At 47.8% G+C, this 21,121-nt stretch overlaps 1 protein-coding gene and 1 long non-coding RNA gene across 2 annotated transcripts in view; both read left to right on the top strand.

Moving 5' to 3' along the window:
* Positions 1 to 281: 281 nt before the first annotated feature.
* LOC117580955 lies at positions 282 to 6,662 on the top strand. The gene is made up of 2 exons (XR_004573615.1): positions 282 to 768; positions 6,624 to 6,662. It is a non-coding gene; the product is annotated as an uncharacterized LOC117580955 (long non-coding RNA).
* A 53-nt stretch (positions 6,663 to 6,715) lies between these two features.
* The window catches only part of LOC117580953 (mediator of RNA polymerase II transcription subunit 15), a 32,083-nt gene continuing 17,677 nt past the window's right edge, over positions 6,716 to 21,121 (top strand). Inside the window, exon 1 of the mRNA XM_034267739.1 lies at positions 6,716 to 7,206. Within this exon, the coding sequence (XP_034123630.1) occupies positions 6,880 to 7,206 (327 nt within the window). The 5' untranslated portion in view covers positions 6,716 to 6,879. The remainder of the gene's footprint in view (positions 7,207 to 21,121) is intronic.

The following is a 21,121-nucleotide window of genomic DNA, read 5'->3' as shown; positions in this document are numbered from 1 at the left end:
GCCACTGCCACTGCCACTGTGGGGCTGTTGTGCCTCAGGAAAAGTGGAAAAACAAGGTGTGCAATTTTTAGCATTCACTTTAGCTCGGACTCGGTTCGTGCGTCGCGCGTCTGACGCCTTCGTGTGGGCAGGTTCGGTATCGGTATCGGTTTCGGTTTCTGTTTCGGTTTCTGTTTCGTGCTCGTCTTGGCTTCGTTTGCCTCGCTGCTGGTGGCAGTGGCTGTGGCTGTGGCAGTGGCAGACGCGGCATTATCAGACGGCAACTTCAGTTGCAAGCGAAAGCTCAGCGTGTGTGCCTCGTGTGTCTCGCAAACTGTGGCAGCAACAACGAAGCATTCACATCCACATCGCAGCATCGTAGCACCGTAGCATCATCCAGTTGCATCGAACACTCTCGACTCAATCAGTCAATCATTGAATCTGTGTGGAAAACCAGTAGGCGGGTGCGTCTGCGTCGCGTGTGTCTGCTTGCCACTTGCTACGTGCCACTTGCCACTTGCTACGTGCCACTTGCCACTACGGCTTTGGGCTCTGACTTTGACTTTGTTCAATATTTTCGAGCGGGTTTTTTTCGAACCGCTTCCAGTTGCGTCGCGCTGCACCGCGTCGCGCATTTGTTTTTGGATTCGGATTTGGATTTGAATTTTAATCCCCCCCCCCGTACGTGTCACGTGCTCTTTGTTTGTTGTTTTTTTATGTTGTGGAGTGAAGAGTGCTGCAACGTGCAACATTTGGCGTCGTCTCCGCCGCTTGGACCTGCTCTGACTGGTTCGTGATTTTTTGTACAATTTTCCGTTTGATTTCGAGCGAAAGTTTGTCTTGGCTGGGGGGAAAAGCGAAGACAATTTTCAGCATTGATGCCTGCCAGTGGCCCCCTATTGTGGCGCCCCTAATTAAACCGGTAAAAGGCAGATTCAATATTTTGCCTGCCAGTGCTAATTGCCAGTGAAATTTTGTGCCACAAATGGTGCCGCTGGTGCCAATCGATGGGTGCCAGGATCAGCACTGGCGGAGATTTATTGCTGCCCCAAGAGTCAATTGCCAACCCGAAGAGAAGCAAAGTCTTCTGGGAGCAACTGCAGAATTAGTTTAGGTTTTCCTTCAAGTTTCTTTGCACTTTTCGCTCTTTCTTTTTGAGCAATTATTTATTAGCTATTCTTAAGCCTCATTATTCTTGAATTATTCCTTCAAAATAAACACAATGAAACATTTGTTGGCTTCGATTTCCTTCAACTCTTTTGCTTACATAAAATGTATGTAAATATGTACACGAATACATAAACCCTCATTTACATACATTTCTTGCTTGTCTTATTTGTTTTTCATTTAATGTTTGATTTTGTTATTTTTGCATTCACAATTTTTATTTATTTTTTGTTTATCTAATTGAAATTCGTTCCCCCCACTGCCGCTGCCGCTGCCGCTGCCGCTGCCTCCTGCTCGCTTTTTTTGCGTTTCATTTAATTTGGCAACGGCAAGTACATTTTTTCGTTGTCATTTCATTTGATTAAAAGATGCCGAAAATGCTGCTCAGGCTGCCGCTGCCGCTGCCGCTTCTGCTTTAGTTTTTCTTCGGCTTTTCTTTTCGTTTTGTCAACAGCAGTGCGCGGGGGGGGGGGGGGGATGTGAAAATATAAACAACATTTCTGGCCCGCAGGCTCCACTGCGCTTCGGTGTCTGTGCGCCTCAAAAGCAGACAACAACAAGCAAAAAAATTAATAAAAAAATAAAATGAAAAAAGTGATTCTGAGATAAAAAACAGCAAAAAACTGAAATTGTGCCGCAGTATTTGCGTTTGGCGGCATTTTTCCACCGTTGCCCCTCGGCCCCGACGTCGCTTTAGCGCCGCTACTACGAGCTGCGCTGCTACGCGCTCTGCTGCTACGCGCTCTGCTGCTACGCGCTCTGCTGCTACGCGCTCTGCTGCTACGCGCTCTGCTGCTACGCGCTCTGCTGCTACGCGCTCTGCTGCTACGCGCTCTGCTGCTACGCGCTCTGCTGCTACGCGCTCTCTCCACCACTCTCTCCCTCTCTCTCCCGCACACTTTTTTGCCCGCTTGCTGATGGCTTGATATTCATTTAGTTGCCCAATTCCTTTTGTTCAGCTGCCCCCCCCCCCCCCCGCCAGTCATTGCTTCTCACTTCTTGCTGTCTGCCGCTTTTATTTACATTTTGATGGCATTTTTAATTGTAATTTTAATGTAATCTTCGCGGCCACAGAAAGCCACAGCAGGTAAGGACAAAAGTCAAAGGAGGTGCAGTTTGCAAGCCACAAAATGCCACATGCAGGGAGTACATATTATGTACACATTATGTACACATTATGTACATGGAAGACTTTGGAATCGAAAATCGAAAGTCGAAAGCCTCAGTCCATGCCGCGTTGCATGCAGCAGGCAGCGGGCAGCGAAGCATTAAAGTTGCCTCTTAATTAACACGAAGCAAGAGTAAGAGCTGCCAAAGAAAAGCGAAACCTGCGCTCAGATTCGCTTGTGATCAGCCAGCAGCTGCCGGGGGCATGCCCCTGCGTTAGGGCTCTTCCCCATTTGAAATGTGATCGGAAGTGGACAGTGCGAGCCTCAGGCGGCTGTCAGCCTGCACGCCTCATCCGTGGCTGCACCCTTATCATGCCATTAAAACCCGGCAGGGCCTCCTTCCTCTCTTTTGCACCTCATCGAGCCACGGCAGAGAAACCCAAACTAAAGGCGAGAACACACATCAGCCCAGGAGCCCTTGTGTGTGTGTGGGGTATTTGCATGACACAAAAAAAGCATAACCGAAAACATAAATTGCTAAACAAAAAGTTGCTTTGGCTTTGGCTTCCGTTGTCGGCTGGCCCATGGCCATAACGAGCCAAAGACAGGCCCAGACAGGGATGACAGGGATGGACCAGGGCAGGGCAGGGCAGATTCTGTGGATGATCCTTGGCGCTTAGCGAGTGGAAAGAGCCGGAAAGGCCCATTTGATTAATGATTACTTTTGGGCATGGCACACTGCCATGCCATGAAAACTATCTCGGATCTGGGATTCAGTTTTGGGTCCCGCTGATTAGTTGTGGGAATACATTTTGAGGGGCTGTGCCATAACTCAGAGGCCAAGAGGTTAATTGCCGTCGAAATGTGCGCTGATTAAGGGCTGAGCTCACAGCCAGGACTCATCGAGGACTCGGCCCAAAGTGAAGCCCCCGTCGATGCTCTCGATGCACTTTGTGCCAAATGGCAATGGCCAATGGCAGATCGCAATTTGTTGGAATGCAAATCAAATTAGGCACAGGGCCAGGCTGGAGGTTTCCCTGTGCTGCTGCTGTTTCTGTTTTAGAGCTCAAAGGCCGCACAAAGGCCTCAGGGCGCACATCTACACCCCAGCACCCCAGCACCCGCCCAAGGCTCCCGAAGTATCGAAACTGTTGCAGGCGGGCCAGAGCTTGTTTGCTGCATTCCTGCCTGATTGTCAATTGGCGCCACCTTGCGCTCAGCAGTAGCGCGGGTTACGGCATTCATCAAGGTGTGCACCTCCCACTCCCATTCCCACTCCCACTCCCACTCTCTCGCTGTTACGCTCTCTTACTGCTGTGCGCTTCCATGGCGTCCGAACATCGTTGAATATTTTCGCAAATGAATTGCAGCAGCCAGGCCATGAATGATTAGTTGCAAAGAGTATTCAGCGTATCGACATTCAGGCTGTAGCTGGCGGCTCGCTTCATTGTAATTCGTTTGCCAATTGCTTTGCAGTCAAGCAGTAGACAAGCAGTGCAGCAGCTGGCGCTGTTGTTGTCGCTGCTGCTGCCGCTGCTGCCGCTGCTGCTGCTGCTGCTGCTGCGTGCGGAATGCGCAACTGTTAGCCTAACGAGCAACAAGGTGTCATGGCAATCCAGCCCACCCCCAAGCCCCCTCTTAGCCTTTGTGTTCTGTTCAGCCTCCCCCTGTCCGGGAGAGTCTTATCAGCGTCGCACGTTTTTATCATCAATTTTACACTCTGCCTGGCAGCAGGGGCACCCTGGCGAAAAAATCTCCGCTGGAATGGGCATACAATTCGTTTTGTGACCCATTAAAATGCTTCATGAAAAAATGTTTATAAGAGCATTAAAAGCGAGTGTGGGGACATGGGAAGACAATTTATAGCATATCAACTTTACGAGTCAGCCATGAATGCCGCTTAGAGGGCAAGTGGCAATGGGGGGAGGGATGGAACAGCTTATAATATTTACCCCAGCTTGCGGGGCAGAGTTTATCCCTATCCCTATCCCTATCCCTCTCCCACTTACATTTTGTTTCTCTTTTTTGCGCTTGAGCTGTTTCTCTTCTTCTGCTTATCTTATGTTGATCTGCTGTTAAGCTGTGCTGCTGTTATTGCACTCTGTTGTTCTGCTTATCTGCTATTGATCTGCTGCTGCGCTGCTGCTAATCCCCATTCTGCTGTTATTGCAGCTCTGCTGTTTCTGTTGTTCAGCTTACCGGCTGTTGCCCTGCTGCTGCTAATCCCCATTCTGCTGTTATTGCAGCTCTGCTGTTATTGCAGCTCTGCTATTTCTGTTGTTCAGCTTACCGGCTGTTGCCCTGCTGCTGCTAATCCCCATTCTGCTGTTATTGCAGCTCTGCTGTTATTGCAGCTCTGCTGTTTCTGTTGTTCAGCTTACCGGCTGTTGCCCTGCTGCTGCTAATCCCCATTCTGCTGTTATTGCAGCTCTGCTGTTATTGCAGCTCTGCTGTTATTGCAGCTCTGCTGTTTCTGTTGTTCAGCTTACCGGCTGTTGCCCTGCTGCTGCTAATCCCCATTCAGCTGTTATTGCAGCTCTGCTGTTATTGCAGCTCTGCTGTTTTTGCAGCTCTGCTGTTTCTGTTGTTCAGCTTACCGGCTGTTGCCCTGCTGCTGCTATTCCCCATTCTGCTGTTATTGCAGCTCTGCTGTTATTGCTTGTCTGTTGATGATCTGCTGCTAGGCTCGTTCTTCTCTGCTGTTAGCTGCGTTCTGCTAGCTATTTGTTGCTAGCTTCTGTACTACTACTGTTCTACAGTTCTTTGCTGTTACTGCTGGCGGCTGTTGATCTACAGTCAATTGGGTTCTGTTGTTGCTGCTGCTGTTATGGCATAAACACACGAAAATTCGCCCAACAGCATCCAGAAACCAGCTGCAATGATCGTTGTTGTGGCCGCGTGGTTCCTGTCCATTTCCATTTCCATTTCCATTTCCGGATACTTGTGCAAATGAAGTGTGTACACAAAGTATCATTCACGCTATCATTGGCACCAAACAAGCGGGAGGGGGGACAGGCTGGCGGGCAGCAAAAACAACTTTGTTAACGAAGTCAAAAGCTGTCGGCCATCGGACGTTGAGATTCCTTTTCGGTCTGGCCAATACAACAACACACAAAAAAAGCAAATTTATTTTCCACAGAATGCCAATCTTTACGTATGTATATGTGTGTGTGTGTGTGTGTGTGTGTGTGTGTGTCAGCATTTTGCATTCTTCATTCGCTCCGCCCAAGGTACAATCTGCCGGGGGGGTGGGGGTGGCGCTGTACAGTTTATTCTGGCAAAAGATTCGAAGAGCCAAAGATTCAGCTTCAACTTTTCCTCGTTTCTTATATATACAAATAATTGGTTAAAAATGTATTAAATAAATTCCCTTGCAGAACCCAAATTGTGGGCCTCTGTCCACGGTCTGAAATTATCGCAAGTGAAAATTGATGATTATCCAGCTGAAGGGGCCAAAGGGTCGCAGGGGCGGGTGTCGGGGATGGCCATGTAATTGCCAGCAGCTCTTTGGCCATCCATTATGGAAGCAGCACTCCCGCCGCCAGCTCCAGCCACATCAAAGTGCAATTTTCGCAGACGCTTTTATGGCATAGATATTAAACACCTCCCAGCAGACAGCCAGCCCAGCAACCACATCCACATCCACATCCACACCCACACCACAGGCAAGAGGCAGGCAGCAGGCAGCAGGCAGCAGGCAAAGCCCAGCATCATCTCTTTGCGCATTGCCAACTGGCAATATGAAATTAAAGAAAAGCTGCTTCTGGTTGCTTTAAAAATCTGCACAAATTGTGGCATTTTGTTGGCATTATTTTGCTGCCTTTTTTCAGTTACTTTCGAACGCGTTTTGGCATGATCCCATACGCGCTTTTCCTCCGCATTTAATTGAAAAGTGAAATTGATTTTTTCAGCAAATGGAAAACGGAGTGGAAATTTTCCACTGTCTCTGCTCTGCCTTTTGTTCGACTCTTTCCACTTATTCCTCTTTTGATTGCAAGCCAAAATATTTGCGTTCATTTGTTTCGTTTTGCCCCTCGCCTTGCATTAATCATTGAAAATTATATTTTTGATTTTTGCACGCAGACTTTTCTTTGATCGAGTTGGAAAAAGACAGAGAGAGAGAGAGAGAGAGAGAGCGAGAGCAAGGAGGGGTAGCTGCACACATCATTTGCCGTTTGCTTTTGTGCTTTGCACATTTCCATTGCGAGGCTGCAATTATTTTTCGTGGAATATTACAATTACATGTTGCCACCATCCCCATCCCCATTTTTATTTTTATTTTTGCTTTTATTTTAAACTGAAATTTATACATGTCTCACACTTAGGAACAAGTTGAACTTATATTTATTTGAAATGTTTTCCTTGCAGACCGAAAAGTTTACACTGGCAACTGGTAGGCGACTGCAACAAAAAAAAGAAGGAAAGGAGCAAAGGAAACGAAACGAAACCAAAGACAAGTAAACACGCGGCAGCGGCAGCGGCAGCAGCAGCGGCAGCAGCTGCAGTGTGCCAAGCCACTCACCCAAATAGGCAAGGAGTGAAAGAACAGAGCAAGAGACAGGGAGTGAGAGAGAGAGAGAGAGATTGAGCGAGCGAAAAGAAGGTGGAAACGAGCGGCGGCAACATGTTGTCGTCAGCAATAAATAAAGCAGCACGCAATGTTGCCAACACGTTCCAAGTGCTGGCCATCCTTCTCTATTGCTGTTCTCTAGTGCAGGGACAGGCACAGGCACAGGGACAGGGACAGCAGCAGCAGCAGCAGCACTTGAAGTATCAGCAATTGCAATATCAAATGCAGCAGCAATATGAATACCAGCAGCAGCAGCACTACCAGCAGCAGTTCCAGCAGAAGCAGCAGCAGCAGCAGCAACAGCCACTGACACCCACTGTGGCATTTGGTCATAAGCAACACGAGGAGACAATCGATTTGCTGTCCACGCAGCCCACACAGGTGAGTGACAATCGTAGACATGCCAGCAGAACTGTACAATAGGAAAACAATGCGCCAGCACCTCCTTGGCCACTGGCTCATTGTGTAATTAATTGAATTCTTGGAGCTGGCCACAGATGCGGCCACTGTCCGGCCCGCTGTCCCGCCACTGTCCTAGCAAATTGAATTTGATTTTGTAGAGCTCCAAGGAGCAGTAGCAGCAGCTGCTGCGGCTGCAGTAGCTACTTAGAACTAAAATCTCCCATTGCCAACTTTTCGTTTTGTTCGACGGTCGTTCGTGGTTGGGCCACTGCCAGCCACTGAGACTCAAGTTCAATAAGCTGATAAGCTCAATGAAATCAGCAATGAAAACGAAATAGAAAGTGCACCCCCCCCCCTCCACGCCACAGACTTCTTCCACTCCATTCAGGCGGCCATTAATGATTAATTTACTTTTCATTGACTTTAAGTTGCATTTAATTAGCGCAGAAACAACGCAACGAAAGCGAGAGAACTTTTCCGCAAAGTTTTAGCTAGCAGAGGGTCTGCCTGCGTAAAGTTGCTCGCGACTGCGAAACCTCCCCATAGATGGCATATTGCTGTAGATCAGGTGGCAGCGGGCAGCGGGCAGCGCAGTCGACGCACACACAGCGTAACATCTTCGTGTGGCTTCGGTAGTGCAGCAGCTTCGTATGCACAATTGATCGGCAGCCGCTGCGGCAGAGAAGCAAGAAACGTTTTTGACGTTTTTTTCTGTTGTCTGTGCACATGCAAGCGCACTCCAACAATTGAGTACCTGAGCGCGCTCTCTCTCTCTCTCTTGCTTACTCTCTGTGCAAAGAGAGATGAAGATCCGTTACGTGCTGAGCGTGACTTTGTTTGATATTTGTTCTAGCAGACCTTTCAAGTGCAATTTGCAGCCATTAAAGGAGCATCTCGCAACAGCAACATTCCAACTGGAATCTCCTGCGCTCTGTTCTATGCAACATCAACAAGCAGCACATGCTGACAAGCAGTTCTATTCATTTCACACACGATTTGCTGCCACCGTCTTCTGTGACTCGCAGTCACACCCACACCACACCGTGAGCAAGCTTTTGTGATGCCCAACACCCGGGCACATGCCAGAATGAAGCTCGAACCCGAAAGCTCTAAACCAACTTGGGCGGACAAAGCGTGGGGGGGGGGGGGGGGGCAGCGTTTTGTAGATTTTGAAGTCCCATAAATTTTAAGTGTCAATATATAAAACCGCATATGTGCGGGGCCAACAATGAATGGCTGGCGGTGGTCATGCGGTTGGGGAGAGGAGACCACTGGTGGGGTGGGGAGTGGAACGAAAGGAAAGGAAAGGAAAGGAAAGGAAAGGAAAGGAAAGGAAAGGGTCGAGCGAGTTGAAATTCATAAATCCAAACGTGGACGAAACGAAATGGTAAAATAAAATGCAACCAGCCGAAGCAGCGGCAGCAGCAGCAGCAGCAGCAGCGGAGTTGGCACCGCGCTAGAGATGGCACGTGAGTGTGGTGAAAACTATCGGCTTCCTGATGCCTGAGCCTTGCCCTCTGATTGATGTTCGCTTGGGGACAGACTCCTATCGCACATATCGCACGGGCAACCAGTCACGACCAACGCACCCATCCCCAGGGGCTCACACGTAAATTATATGAATGGGGATTTTTTGCTTTATAGTTTCGCGTTTCGTGTCTGTGGCCGAGGGCCAGAATCTCTCTCTCTCTCTCTGGCTCTGGCTCTGGCATGGCCAACCAGCCAGCCAGCCACACCCCACTAATCCTCCCCGTTCCATGTGGCGTCTGGGGTCTTGTGTGGCTTTTATTTTATTGCAAACTTCAAATAAAAACAGCAGCAGAAAAGTTGTTGAAAGAAAATGCTGCAAAAAATAAAGCATACAAAAAAGAGCAAACGACAGAGAGCAAGAAATATTATATGAAATGAAATGGCAGCAAGGGGCAGGGAATCCCTGCAAGGGACAATTCGTGTGGTCGACAGTGCAGCAATCAAAAATGATTGGACAGAGTGCAGCAAAGTATCGATTTACCCGTTTATCGATTAATAAACGAGGGGTGGGGGGGCACATCAATCAATAGCCTCAACCTTCCTGAGCAGTATTTATGTTGCGGCTGACTTCGCTGACTCTGCACCAGCAGCATTTTCACCGCGAATTCAATTGAAACTGTAATTACATCTTTTGTAGCATACTTATCAGGGCTGGCAGAGAGTCCAGCTTCGAGTGGGGTGTGGGGTGTCAGTCAGCGGAAAAGAGAGACAGCGAAGGAGAGTGTGAATGAGGGAGTGCACAGCCACCTCAACTCATCTCAGAAATCAACATTTGCCCAAGCCCAAAAAAGGAATAAACATCGAAACATCGAAGTTGGGCAAGGGCCAACAATATCTCCAGCCAATTGTGGGCGTACTTACAGGTGGAGGAAGCATTTTGCTGCACCTTTTGACAACATTCCGAGGACCATTTGCCGAGGACTTTCAAGTAGCCGATTAGGGACAACTTTCAGCCAGCGACAACGAGCCTAAAGTTTCCAAACAAACAAACACAAAACAAGAACCCAAACCAATTTGCAGCCCCAAACGCGGAATAGTTACACACAGAACACGAAATAAGAAGAAACCATTAAAGGCTGCAGGGTTAGTGGCAGGTAAAAAGCAACATGAATATGCAAAGCAAAAATGTTTGTGTTCCCCCGTTTCGGCTGCTGTGCAGTTTTGCATGTGGAAACATTGAGGCGGCTGCTGCTGCTGGTGGCATGTGATAAGCGCCACTAAAGTCCCATAAGCTCGCGGCATTACAGCAAAAAAAGAACAGCAAAAAGCAGCAGCAGGAGACACAGACACAGACACAGACACAGACACAAGGGCAGGACTCTGGGTACGACTCAGAATGAGTACAAATTACCCAAAGACCGATTCCAGATTACAGGGATACGACCACAAGGCGAAGCAAAGGTGTGTCCTGGCCCGCCAGCTGCCTGGCCAAAGACAAAGGCCAGCCCAGCAGCTAGCCATAATTGAATTGAGCTGCCAACAATGAAACAGAGACATAAAGAGCCAAGCGATAAGCTGAAACAAAGGGAAGCTGCAGCAACATCAGGCTCCAGGATAAGGGCCACACAGCAGCAGGATTAGATGGGAGATGGGAGATGGGAGGCTCCCTGCCAATGCCAAATGATTGGGAATATTTTTGTCTAGCTGGTGGCACAGCATGTGGGCGGGCACACACCTCTCCAGCCAGCACCCATTGGGCGGAAACAACACGAAACACGGCCAGCGAGGTGAACTGCACAGGGCAACTGCAATTGGAAAGCTGCAACAGCAGCAGAAATCAACAGCAAACTGTCATGTCAATGTCAGTGTGTGTACACACTGGCGCGCCATTTATTCAGCGTATTCTCTCCCTGTTTGCCCGCTCCATGTGCTCTGGGTTTGCATTTTGCATTTTGCATTTTGCATTTCATAACATGATATCGTCGACATTTTGTCTTGTAATTAAATTGGCTGTGCACCATCCAGCGCCCACGCTGCAGCACCCTTGCACTGTTCATGCAATAACTGCCAGAGGGGAAGGTCCAGCCACTGCGGATTCCACTTGACTTGAGGTGTGGAGCCAAGGAGGCAGCGAGGGAGCGAGCCAACTGCGTTTTGATTTGAAGCATGAATAAGGGCGCTGAATTATTGAGTTGGGAATTGTCCAACTGACAGGCAAAAAGCCAACTAGCGCTGTACATAAACACGTACATAAATGTACAAATATGTATGTAAATATGTAATGTGCAGGGAGCTTGCCTCCTGCCGCTGCCAATGATTGTTCGAGTCATGATACACGAGCAGCCATGCATTTTGGAACACTTTGACCCCTTCCTGTTGTGTCTACCTTTGCCGTTAGAGAGCAGACTTGGTGGGATTAAAGGCGAGGGACAGGCAAATATTTGCAGCTTTGGAGTGCTAAAATGAGAGCCAACAAGCGCCTTAACTTGCCCCAACCAATAATCAATATTGACTTGAAATGAATGCGTTGAACGGCAAACAGAATTTCAATTAAAAAATAACAAAAGCACTCGAACAGATTGTGATGATAACACTGGGAAAAAGGGCAAACAGAGCGGGAGATGGATGGCCGGATAGGCAGCAGAGGTTTTGTCTCTGGCAAAACAGCAAAAACAACAGGCAAGAGCGAGTCAACCTGCCAAAAGCCCGACCACAAAACTCCAAAAACCACTCAGAAGTATGGGTAAGGGCAGGAGCAGCAGCAGTGGGAGGAGGCCATGGCCATGCATAGTTGATGGCATAATTTCCCATCGTCAAGCGGAAGTTGTAGTCAAGTAAAGGCAGCAACAAACACACACACAGACTGAGTGACTGACTCGACAGATCGATATTCAATTGAATTGCCTTTGTGCAGGGCCAAAAGTTGTGCCCAGCCCCGAGCCATTAATTAAAGCAATTATATGGATTTTTCATTTGAATTCAATTTGAGCGGAGGCGGCCCTGCCCCCCTGTTCGGAGCGTGTGAACTTTTGATGGCAACGAGAAACTTCTGAGCAGCACATGAGACAACGATGACAACGATGATGAAACTTTTGTTATGGCCAGCACAGAACACTGAAACGAAAGGGGGCAAAGGAATTTGCATTTGACATTTAAATGCCACATTAAAGTGCAAGCACGGAAAGTTTTCAGCGACTAACGAGCGGCCTGAGGGCGCACAGAGCCAGCAGCAGCAGAACGACAACGATAACGATAACGATGAACGATAAACGATAAACGATGAACGATACTTCGAGCCGTTACCCAACACTTGCTGAGTGCTGCTTGGCAAAAGGAGACTTTAGCAGCTGCCCCTTGGATGGGTCATCAAATTACGAGTGCTGTAAATGCATTATGGCGAGTATCCAATTGGTACAGTTGTGCGTTGTCCGCTGTCCGTTGTGCGTTGTCCGCTGTCCGTTTCGATTGTAAAACATGCCTTAATGTGGTATACGTGAAGCAGCGACACGTCGAGCAATTTTCAATTAATTTTCCAGCAGAAGATAAAGCTGGAAGCTGAAGCAATGGACAATGTCCACGGATGTGGCACACGCACACCACACACAGAGGGAGCGCTGTCAGAAATCTGCACTTCCGCCTCGGTCGCTCTCTCTCTCTCTCTCTCTCTCTGTTGTTTTTTTTGTGTCGGAAGCTGTACGGTAAATGCATTTGCAACACCCACACGCCACGCGCCACATGCCACACGCACCACATGGCCAGCTATAATGAATATTCATATGATTAAGGGATTTATACCCGCTCGTAATTGAATTACTCACCGAAGCTGCGCAAAAACCGAGAAGGGCTGGGCGGAGGCCGCAACAGTTTTGACATGAAACCCAATTGAAATTGATGTACAAAGCATTTTGGGCCAGAGCAATGTGTTAATGAGGGTTATTAAATGGATCCATTTGCTCGTTAAATATGGGAAAGATACACGAAAGTAAAGCTGGCGAGGAGGTAAATGATTAGCAGCAAACATTGAACGTTGGAGAGGGAGTCGCAGAGTGATCAAAACTGATCAAAATAATTGTAAGCACTTTGAAGCAAATCAAAGTATGGCCAGACTTATGACGGGGAAATCCTTTCAGGCAGAAAACACCAGGCTCAATGCCTCTCGAGTAAAAGTGCCATCGAAGCTGTCTATTTGCAGCACAGCCGTGCTACAGTGCGGTAATGGAGGGTTCGGGGGCCCCGAAAAGTAGGCCACACACAAAAGTGGCAGCCAGCTGTGTGCACCAGGCCCCTGCAGGGGGTAGCCCATTCTCAAATAAAAGGATTCATAATCCACACACGGACGGACAAGGCACGAGGACATTAGTTGGCAAAACTCTCAATGAGCTCCTGCCATGGCCTGGCCTGGTCTGGTCCATATTGTGTGGCCCACTCTGCAGCTGCTTGCTGGTGACAAATGGAAATTTGAATCGAATGCCCAAGCCGCGCGATGCCTCCACCTCTAACTGCTGGCCATTCGACTTCGATTTGCTGTGGCTGTAATTGAAAAGCGTCCGCTGCAAATTGACTGCTCGAGTGACTGGCCTGGCGGGCGGGCACACACACGGAAATACTTTCGACAACCCACGACCTGGAGGGCTGTGAGTGTGGGTGGTGCTGGTCCATTACTCGATCCACCATTTAAGCAATGACCCAAAAAATAAAATTGTCTCTTCGTCACACATTTAAAATTCGCGACACGAAGCCAAAAAACAAACAAAAAAAACGGGCTTAAAATTATAAATAAAATGTAAAAAAAGCTAACGGAAAAGGGATGCGACTTGATGGCTACCCTGCAGGCAGAGAGTCTCATAGAAAATGAGCTACTAAATCCGTAATTGAGTGATTAAATCAAGTGAGTAAAACAGTTTGGGTTTGTCACTTTTCAGCTTGTCGCGGGTTCGACTTGCCCGATCAACTGCTGCTACCCTGTAAGCGGCCGTGCGACCGTTCAATTGCCTTGAACATTGTGATCCCTCCAAGGCACAACATTTAACCGAATTATCCGCTCCACACACACACACACACACACACACACACACACACACACACACACACAGCAGCACATATTTATACACGGATGGGGTTGGTTCTGGTGTGCGCGTTTTCATCCATGTTAACTTTGGTTGCTCCTGTTTTTGTTTTGGCTTCTGTCGGACTGAAGACTGCTCCCCCGGGTGCTGCAGCTGTGCGCAATATTGAGTGAATTTTGTGCTCGTTTTTCTTGCTTTTCGGTGGGGTGGGGGGTGTTTCTTTTTTGTGTGCTTCGTTTTCAGCGGAATGTCAGCAGTGGACTGACTGACGCTGGCCAGCAGCTATAGATGGAGAGACTGCAGGCATCTGCTGGAAGGCGTTAAGTGTTTGAATTTAGTTGGCGCACAAAAATGAATGGAATCCATTCGCCCTCTCCCTCTCCCTCTCGTGCTGTTTATTCTGTTTTGTGTGTTCTTTCTGCTGCTCCTCCTCCTCCTCCTCCTCCATCAATTGAATTTACTGCGATTTATTGTTATGGCATTCGGAAAGCAAAAGCAAAAGCAAAAGCAACACCAAACCAGACAGTTATTCGCTCGTTGGAGTGCCAGAAGTTATTTCTAGCTTTGGGTCAGACATGGCCATGGCACTGGCGTATGAATTGCAGATGGCGCGAATCATTTGATTTGATCAACTAACCCTGGGTACAGTGCGAGTGCGAGTGGGAGTGCATCTGGCAAATCAACTTGCGGCTCAGTCAGCGGGAATCAATGAGCAATTTGGCACACACACACACACACACACACACACATCACGTTGAGCGATGAGTTTGAGTGCATCCATCATAAATAAACGGCATGCTGTCTGCGATCAAACAGAACAAGAAGGAGAGCAGATGACTTGGAAACTCTCAAACGGCAGCCAGGAACAATGATGCCTGCGGTGGAGCGGGGGGGGGGGGGGGAATGCGTGCTTAGCATGCAAGCGCACAACAACAACAGCAACAGCAGCAGGAGAACATAAACAGAAGCAGAAGAGACAACAGCAGGAGCGACGGATGAGCACAGACAGAGCGAGCGAGAGAGAGAGAGAGAGAGAGCGGAACGAAGCGGAGGCTGTGCATCAATACCAATGTACATGTGGCACATAAACCGCTTAACAATGCCACTTCCGCCTTTGGCATGCGGTTTGCCCGCTCCTCGCCAGCCTACGTCTCCGTCTGCGCACCATCATCCATCGCACGGTGGAGCAAAGTAGTGACAAAACAGAGCAAAATATCCAAGGACTAAAGCTAAGCCCATCTTTTATATCTTATTTGCTTTATTTTCTTACTTAAATTGGAATAATAATGCGCAATCCATGTGTTTATCTGCCACATGTCAATCGCCTTTGCTTTGGCGCCTGCCATGCCAATGTGTTGTCTAGCTTTCATTTCGGGCCCCATGGTGAGACGTACATAAGTGCTTGCTTGTTGTTGCTGTTATTGTGGTTCTCTTCTGCTCGTTCACGTTCCCGTTGTTCCTGTTGTTGCTGTTGTTTATGTTGCTTACGGTTTTTGTTTCTGTCCACACACACGCGCAGCCAGAAACGGCGACGTGCGAGACCAAGCGAGCGAGAGAGACAGAGAGAGCGTCATACATGCACAGCATTTTCAGCATTTTGCCAGAGCCTAGCTACCTGCCTATAGTCCAACCCCAACCCCAACTCGAACCCCAACCCGAACCCGAGCCCGTGCCCAAACCAAAGCTCGCCCCCCACCTCCACGTATGAGCAGACCACGTTGATGTCAGTGGAAAGTCGGTTTAGCTTATGCAATTTTTGTTGCCATTGTTGATGGCAGTTTCTGTTGCCGCTGCTTGGTATTTGTTGTTTTTGCAGCTGTTTCTGTCTCTGTTGTTGCGGCTGCTGACTGACGGGGGGCCTGGGCTGGGTTGGGTCTCATAAATAAGCACTTCTCTCGGCTCGATGTCAAAATTAAATTATTTCCATTGCATTAGTAACTGAAACGACAGAAACAGCTGTCTGACAGACATGCTTCCTGGGTGCTCTTCTTCTTTCTGTTAATTACATAAACATACATACATAATTACATATTTGCCTACATATTTACATACAGATCTTCATATGGGAAATGAAATGAAACGAATACCAAAAGTTAATGGAAATCGCTTAGGAATCACTTCGTAATGACTTATGTCCCCATTGCCCCACTACGTTTGAGGCTTTGCTCTCGTTTGTTTAAAGGTTATAAATCTTAAATGCAATTTCCACCCGTGCCACCCACCCGTCAAGTGCAAAAGTTTTCCCGACAGGCCACTGAATGTTTAATGAGCAAATATTTGTGCCAACCATTGGGGGACCAACCATTGTGGAAAGAGCCACACAGATGCCACCTAAACCTAAACCTTAACCATCCGCGTCCACCCCGTTCGTTGGGCAACTGCAAACAATAAGCAGATTGAGGCATTGCGGGCTTAAGTTATTCATAAGGCTACAGCAACAGCAGCTCCTGTCCGGAGCTGCCTGGATTCCGCCTTAAACTAATTCCCTAACATTAGCTAAATAAACTTCTCGAAGTGCTGCCGTGGTGGCATCGACTTGACCAGCAAAAATCAAAGTCAAGTCCCGCTCCCGTTGTCGCCTCAGACACACAAACCGCAGCCACAGCCAGCCCCAACAGCCAAATACTTGAAATTGTTCGCAATTAAGAAAATTCGAAATATTTTCCTGGGCAGTGGGAAAGCTTGGCCTAATAAATTATTTAACATTTGCTGCCATGCATGGAGTTCGAGCTAAAGGCAGGCCATGTCTGCCTCTCACTCTCTCTTTCTGTCTCGTTCGCCCCTAGCAGCAAATATTTGCATTCAACACTTGCTTACATTAAACAAACTTGAGTGCAGGTTGCAGTCGCGTGCCATCACCAACACGCTCCCAACACTCTCCACGCTCCCACCACTCTCCACTCTACACGCACTGTGTGTGCGCTGCCCTGCTTTACCCACATCCCTGCTGCTCGAGTCATGGTCAGTGATATATGCAAGTCTGTAGACATATCTCTCCCTCGCTCCCGCTCTTTGCTCTGCCCTGCGATAATTAAGCACATATTATGAGCGCTCATCTGGGTCCCCTCTGATACCAGCCTGTGTGTGTGTTTGTGTGTTTGTGTGTTTGTATTTGCGGCAGGTGTGGCCCGACTGACCGTGACACAGCTTCAGCGTCAGGCATCGGCTCACTAGAATGAACTAAAATCCGATTTTCAAGCTAAATTAGAACTGCACTTCTGTTTGGAATAGAGCTACAAGGTAGCCAGAGAGGGCGCAGCAGCTTCGATCTGTGTCGATAAGCTAGCAGAGCTTTAGCCACCCCCCCCCCCCCCCATTCCCTTTCGAATGTTTTGTTTTCATTGGTTTTGATGTCACCAATACCAGTAGCTGCAGCACACACACACACACACACAGACATGCACTTACAAGTGTATGCGTGTAACACGTAAAAGGACTTGGAATGAAGGTGTGCATAACTAAATAAATTCTATCAGCAGCAGAGGCACTGCCACTGGCAGCGACATCACATCCTCGTGTTGGGTTTCCTCCTTTCGAGTCCTCAGCCAACATGTGGAGCAGGCCTCCCAAGTGGGACAAACAGTACATATTTCTGCCTGTGACAACAACAAAAAAAAAAAAAACGAAAAGTGGAAGGAGAAACTCTCACAAGAAGCGCTTCAGTGCCAGACGGGTGGTGGGGGGGGTGCAGCAGAACGAGTGGCAAAAAATTGTGTTAAGCGTTGATTCTTTTGTTCTCTTCTTTCTCTCTCTCTCTCTCTCTCTTTGGGCAACCCTTTCTATTTACTGCCTAGCGCCATGCATGTCTAAGACGCAGCAGCAGCCACGCCGCCGCCTCCTCTGTCTGTGCTACTTTGTCTTTTGTGTTAACGTTGGCTGGAACAACGGCGACCCAGCAAAAAAAAAACAAAATGCAATCAAGGCAAATATTTGGCCACGACGCATTGGATACCCTCTTCGAGAGAGGCAATTCCACGGACCAAATATGGATCGTTTCTACGTTGTTGCACTCGGACAGGGTATCAAAAACAGGAGCACAAAAATATGCCACCTCAAATATTTCAACACAAAAACACAAAGTTTGCCGTTGTCGTTGTCGTTGCCGTTGCCGTTGTCGGCTGTTGCCGCGCAGCGAAAAACGGGAAAATAATAGAAGTACTTAATAAAACAAAGACACGATGTGGGCGGGCGTCAACATGCTTGTGCTGCTGCTGCTGCTGCTGCTGCACTTTTTGCATATGCATGTCATGCCCCGGCTGCGACAGTGAATCCTTTCCTGCCTAGTGTTGGCAAACGCGACAAAATTGTACTTGTATTTCTTTATGACTTTACTGCTGCTCACAAATATGCAAATTGCAATAATCTATCTAGAAGCAAAAGCTTCTCCCTTGGACTTCTGAGACGCTAAGTTCCCCACATTGTGTCACATTTATGTTGCTCGAAAGTTATTAGTGGAAAGCATTCGTTCCCATCAAGTTTCCCTGTTTCTACACCAACCAAAGGATGAGTTACAAATGTTTCAAATCTCCAGTTCTGTAGCGGTCTTCTAGCCCCCTAATCCCAACCATCACTTAATCTTTTTATGAACTTCCCCGAAACTCCATTCGCACTTCCCCCCACTGGCTGTGCCTTACGTGACGTTAGCCAGCCTTAAGTTTTGCCCCAAAGGGGCTGCAACTTCGCTTATATGCTGGAAATGTCTGCCTGACCCGCCAGTACGGGTGCCATATACGCAGGCAATGGGTCCCTCGCCGCTAACCTCGCCAAAAGTTGACAACGTCCGCAGTACGGTACATGGGGAAGAAAGTTCTGCCAGCCATTAGCACAATGCCTTTTCCAGCTCTTCGTGCCCGCTGCTCAAAGAGTTTATGGATATATTAGTTTTGTTTTGGATGCCAGAAGGAAGTGTTTTATGAACCAATAAAGTGCATATTGCATGCATATATTTATGGCCAGCCTCAACAGCAGACTGCCGGTCCTTGGCTGTGTCCCCCCCTGCAGCGTCTCGCAGCGTTTCCGCTCGTTGTGTCTGCCTTGCCTTGCCTTGCCGTGCCTTGCCTTGCCCGAATTGTTATGCAACATTTTGCATAATACATTATGTAATTATGGACGTGACAAAAGTAGATACATATATGCATTTCCATTGCTTCTACTCCAGCCTGCCCCTGGCCCTGTGAGTGCGTTTTTGCATTTCATTTTGCATAAACAACATTTAATTAGTTTTAGCTTATCGTCAAATGCAGGATGATACGAGCAGCAGTGGTCTGGCAGGCAGTTACAATGAATTATCTCGCACCATGAACTTGTTTGCCTGGCCTCGGTCTGGGGAAAGTGCACTCAATTAATTATAATCACTTATACAGGCCCAGGGAGGGGCCAGGCAGCTGGTCACACTCGAGGCATGGGCAGCGGCCAAGCCTAGGCCGAATTCCCGAAATTCTTTACACAAATGTCAAGCTGGTTTTGGGCAAATTTTACAATTTGTTTATAGTTATAATTTATGCATTTTAATTGCTAATTAATGCAACATTTACACAAGATACGAGCGAAGGGATCAGACAGCACAAAGGCCAAAGCACAGCGGAGCGATGTGCTGAATGGTTTGTGGTTGGATTTATAATCAGTGGCAGTGGCCAGTGTGTGAGGCGGCACAATGCCGCCGGAGACCATTTTAATTTGCATAAACAAATATGCGATGCCAGATAAGTAGCAGCCCCCAAACCCGCCCGAAAAAAATCTCCACAAAAGTCATAAGGAAGTTTGTTTTGAATGGCCGCCCTGTGCCATCTCTGTCGCTCTCTCTCTCTCTCTCTCTCGCTCTTCCTCTAATCAGACCCTGTGTGTGTGTGCGTTTAATGAGCCGTTATTTACTAGCTTGGCTCTTAATTTATGTGTGCAACAAATTAGAGAGCCAAGAGGTCTGGGCCTAATGCTGTTTAGCTGCCCTTTCAACTATTTGTTATTTGCAATTGCAAAGCTCTCTCGCAACAAATCAGAGAGAGTGAGTGAGAGAGAGAGAGAGACGGGGGGAACAGCAAACGGTAATAAAGAGAAGGCATATAATGGGCAGAAGAGAGAGCAAAAAATGCACAGTAAGCAAAGAGAGGGAGGGAGGGAGAGAAAGAGAGCAGCTACCTAGGAGCAGTTGTCGTCTCTAACGACCTGAATAATTGAGGCTTACAAAGTCCCATGGGGAGTATATTACGGTGCGAGAGTGGAGGGTAATTACGAGCCAACTCTGAATTGGCTGGATGGCAATGGAAGCGACAGATGATAATTATGTGGGGTCCTAGGAACGAGCAGATTTGGGGGTATTTCCGAATAAAGATAGTGCAGAAATCTTTAGGCTTCTTTGCGTACCATCTCGGGTAGAAATGAAATGAATGAAGAAGCTCAAGCACTGAGCTTGCACAAACTATGCATAAATGCATGTGCGTGTGTGTGTGTGCATGTATCATGTACAACGCACACTCATATGAATGACGGCGTTTATCTTCGCGTAATGAAGACATTCTCAAAACTTTTTGGAGAGCTGAGCAGCAAAACCGCTACCACCAGAGACTTGCCCTCTCTCTCGCTCCCTCTTGGCATGTAGAACATAAATTAAAATGTTAGCTAAAAGTTTTTGCCGCTAAAATGGCTCGGCAGAATGCAAAGAAGAGAGCCAGGCGGCAGGAGGCAGGAGGCAGAGCAGAGGCAGGCGAAAAGAGTGTAAATGACACTTAACACAATTAAATAAGCATTTCAAGTTGCATGCACACACACACACACACACACACTGGCACACAAAATGCCATGAATATGGAAACTTGATGGAGATACACGGGCGCAGAATAGGTACAAGTATGTAGCTGGGGATGTACACTGTACATGCATTACTGCGCTGCATATTAAATTAATGGTGTGTAAAAAGTAGGCAACAAACAAAGTAAATAAGAAAACATGTACATGTGTACATGTGTACATGTGCGCGTACGAGCAAGGTAAAGCAACGCAACCATCACAGTTTGAACTTTAAGTTATGCACTCTACAAACGGTTGGCTATGAGCTGATTCAAGCACTGTAGAGTTTATAAATAAGTAGACAGTTAGGTTCGATGTTGTAAATGTGGAGAGAGCACACGAAAGCGGGAGCAGGTAGCAAGCGCACGGCAGACCTTTTCAGAAGCGAGCGAGAGAGAGTGCGAACGATCGAAAGAGAGCGCTGCTGCTGCTGCTGCTAGCGACAGAAAGAGAGCGCTGCTAAGCGAACGTTACAGAGAGCGCAATAAAAGTGCACGAACGATGGAGGCGGGATAGAGAGGCGAAAGAGGAACAGTTATGTACAGTGGAAAACAGCAATTTACTGAGTAATTAAT

The sequence above is a fragment of the Drosophila guanche genome, unplaced genomic scaffold, assembly GCF_900245975.1.
Source record: "Drosophila guanche unplaced genomic scaffold, DGUA_6, whole genome shotgun sequence".
Taxonomy (NCBI): Eukaryota; Metazoa; Arthropoda; class Insecta; order Diptera; family Drosophilidae; genus Drosophila; species Drosophila guanche.
This window is presented reverse-complemented; position numbering and strand designations above follow the sequence as displayed.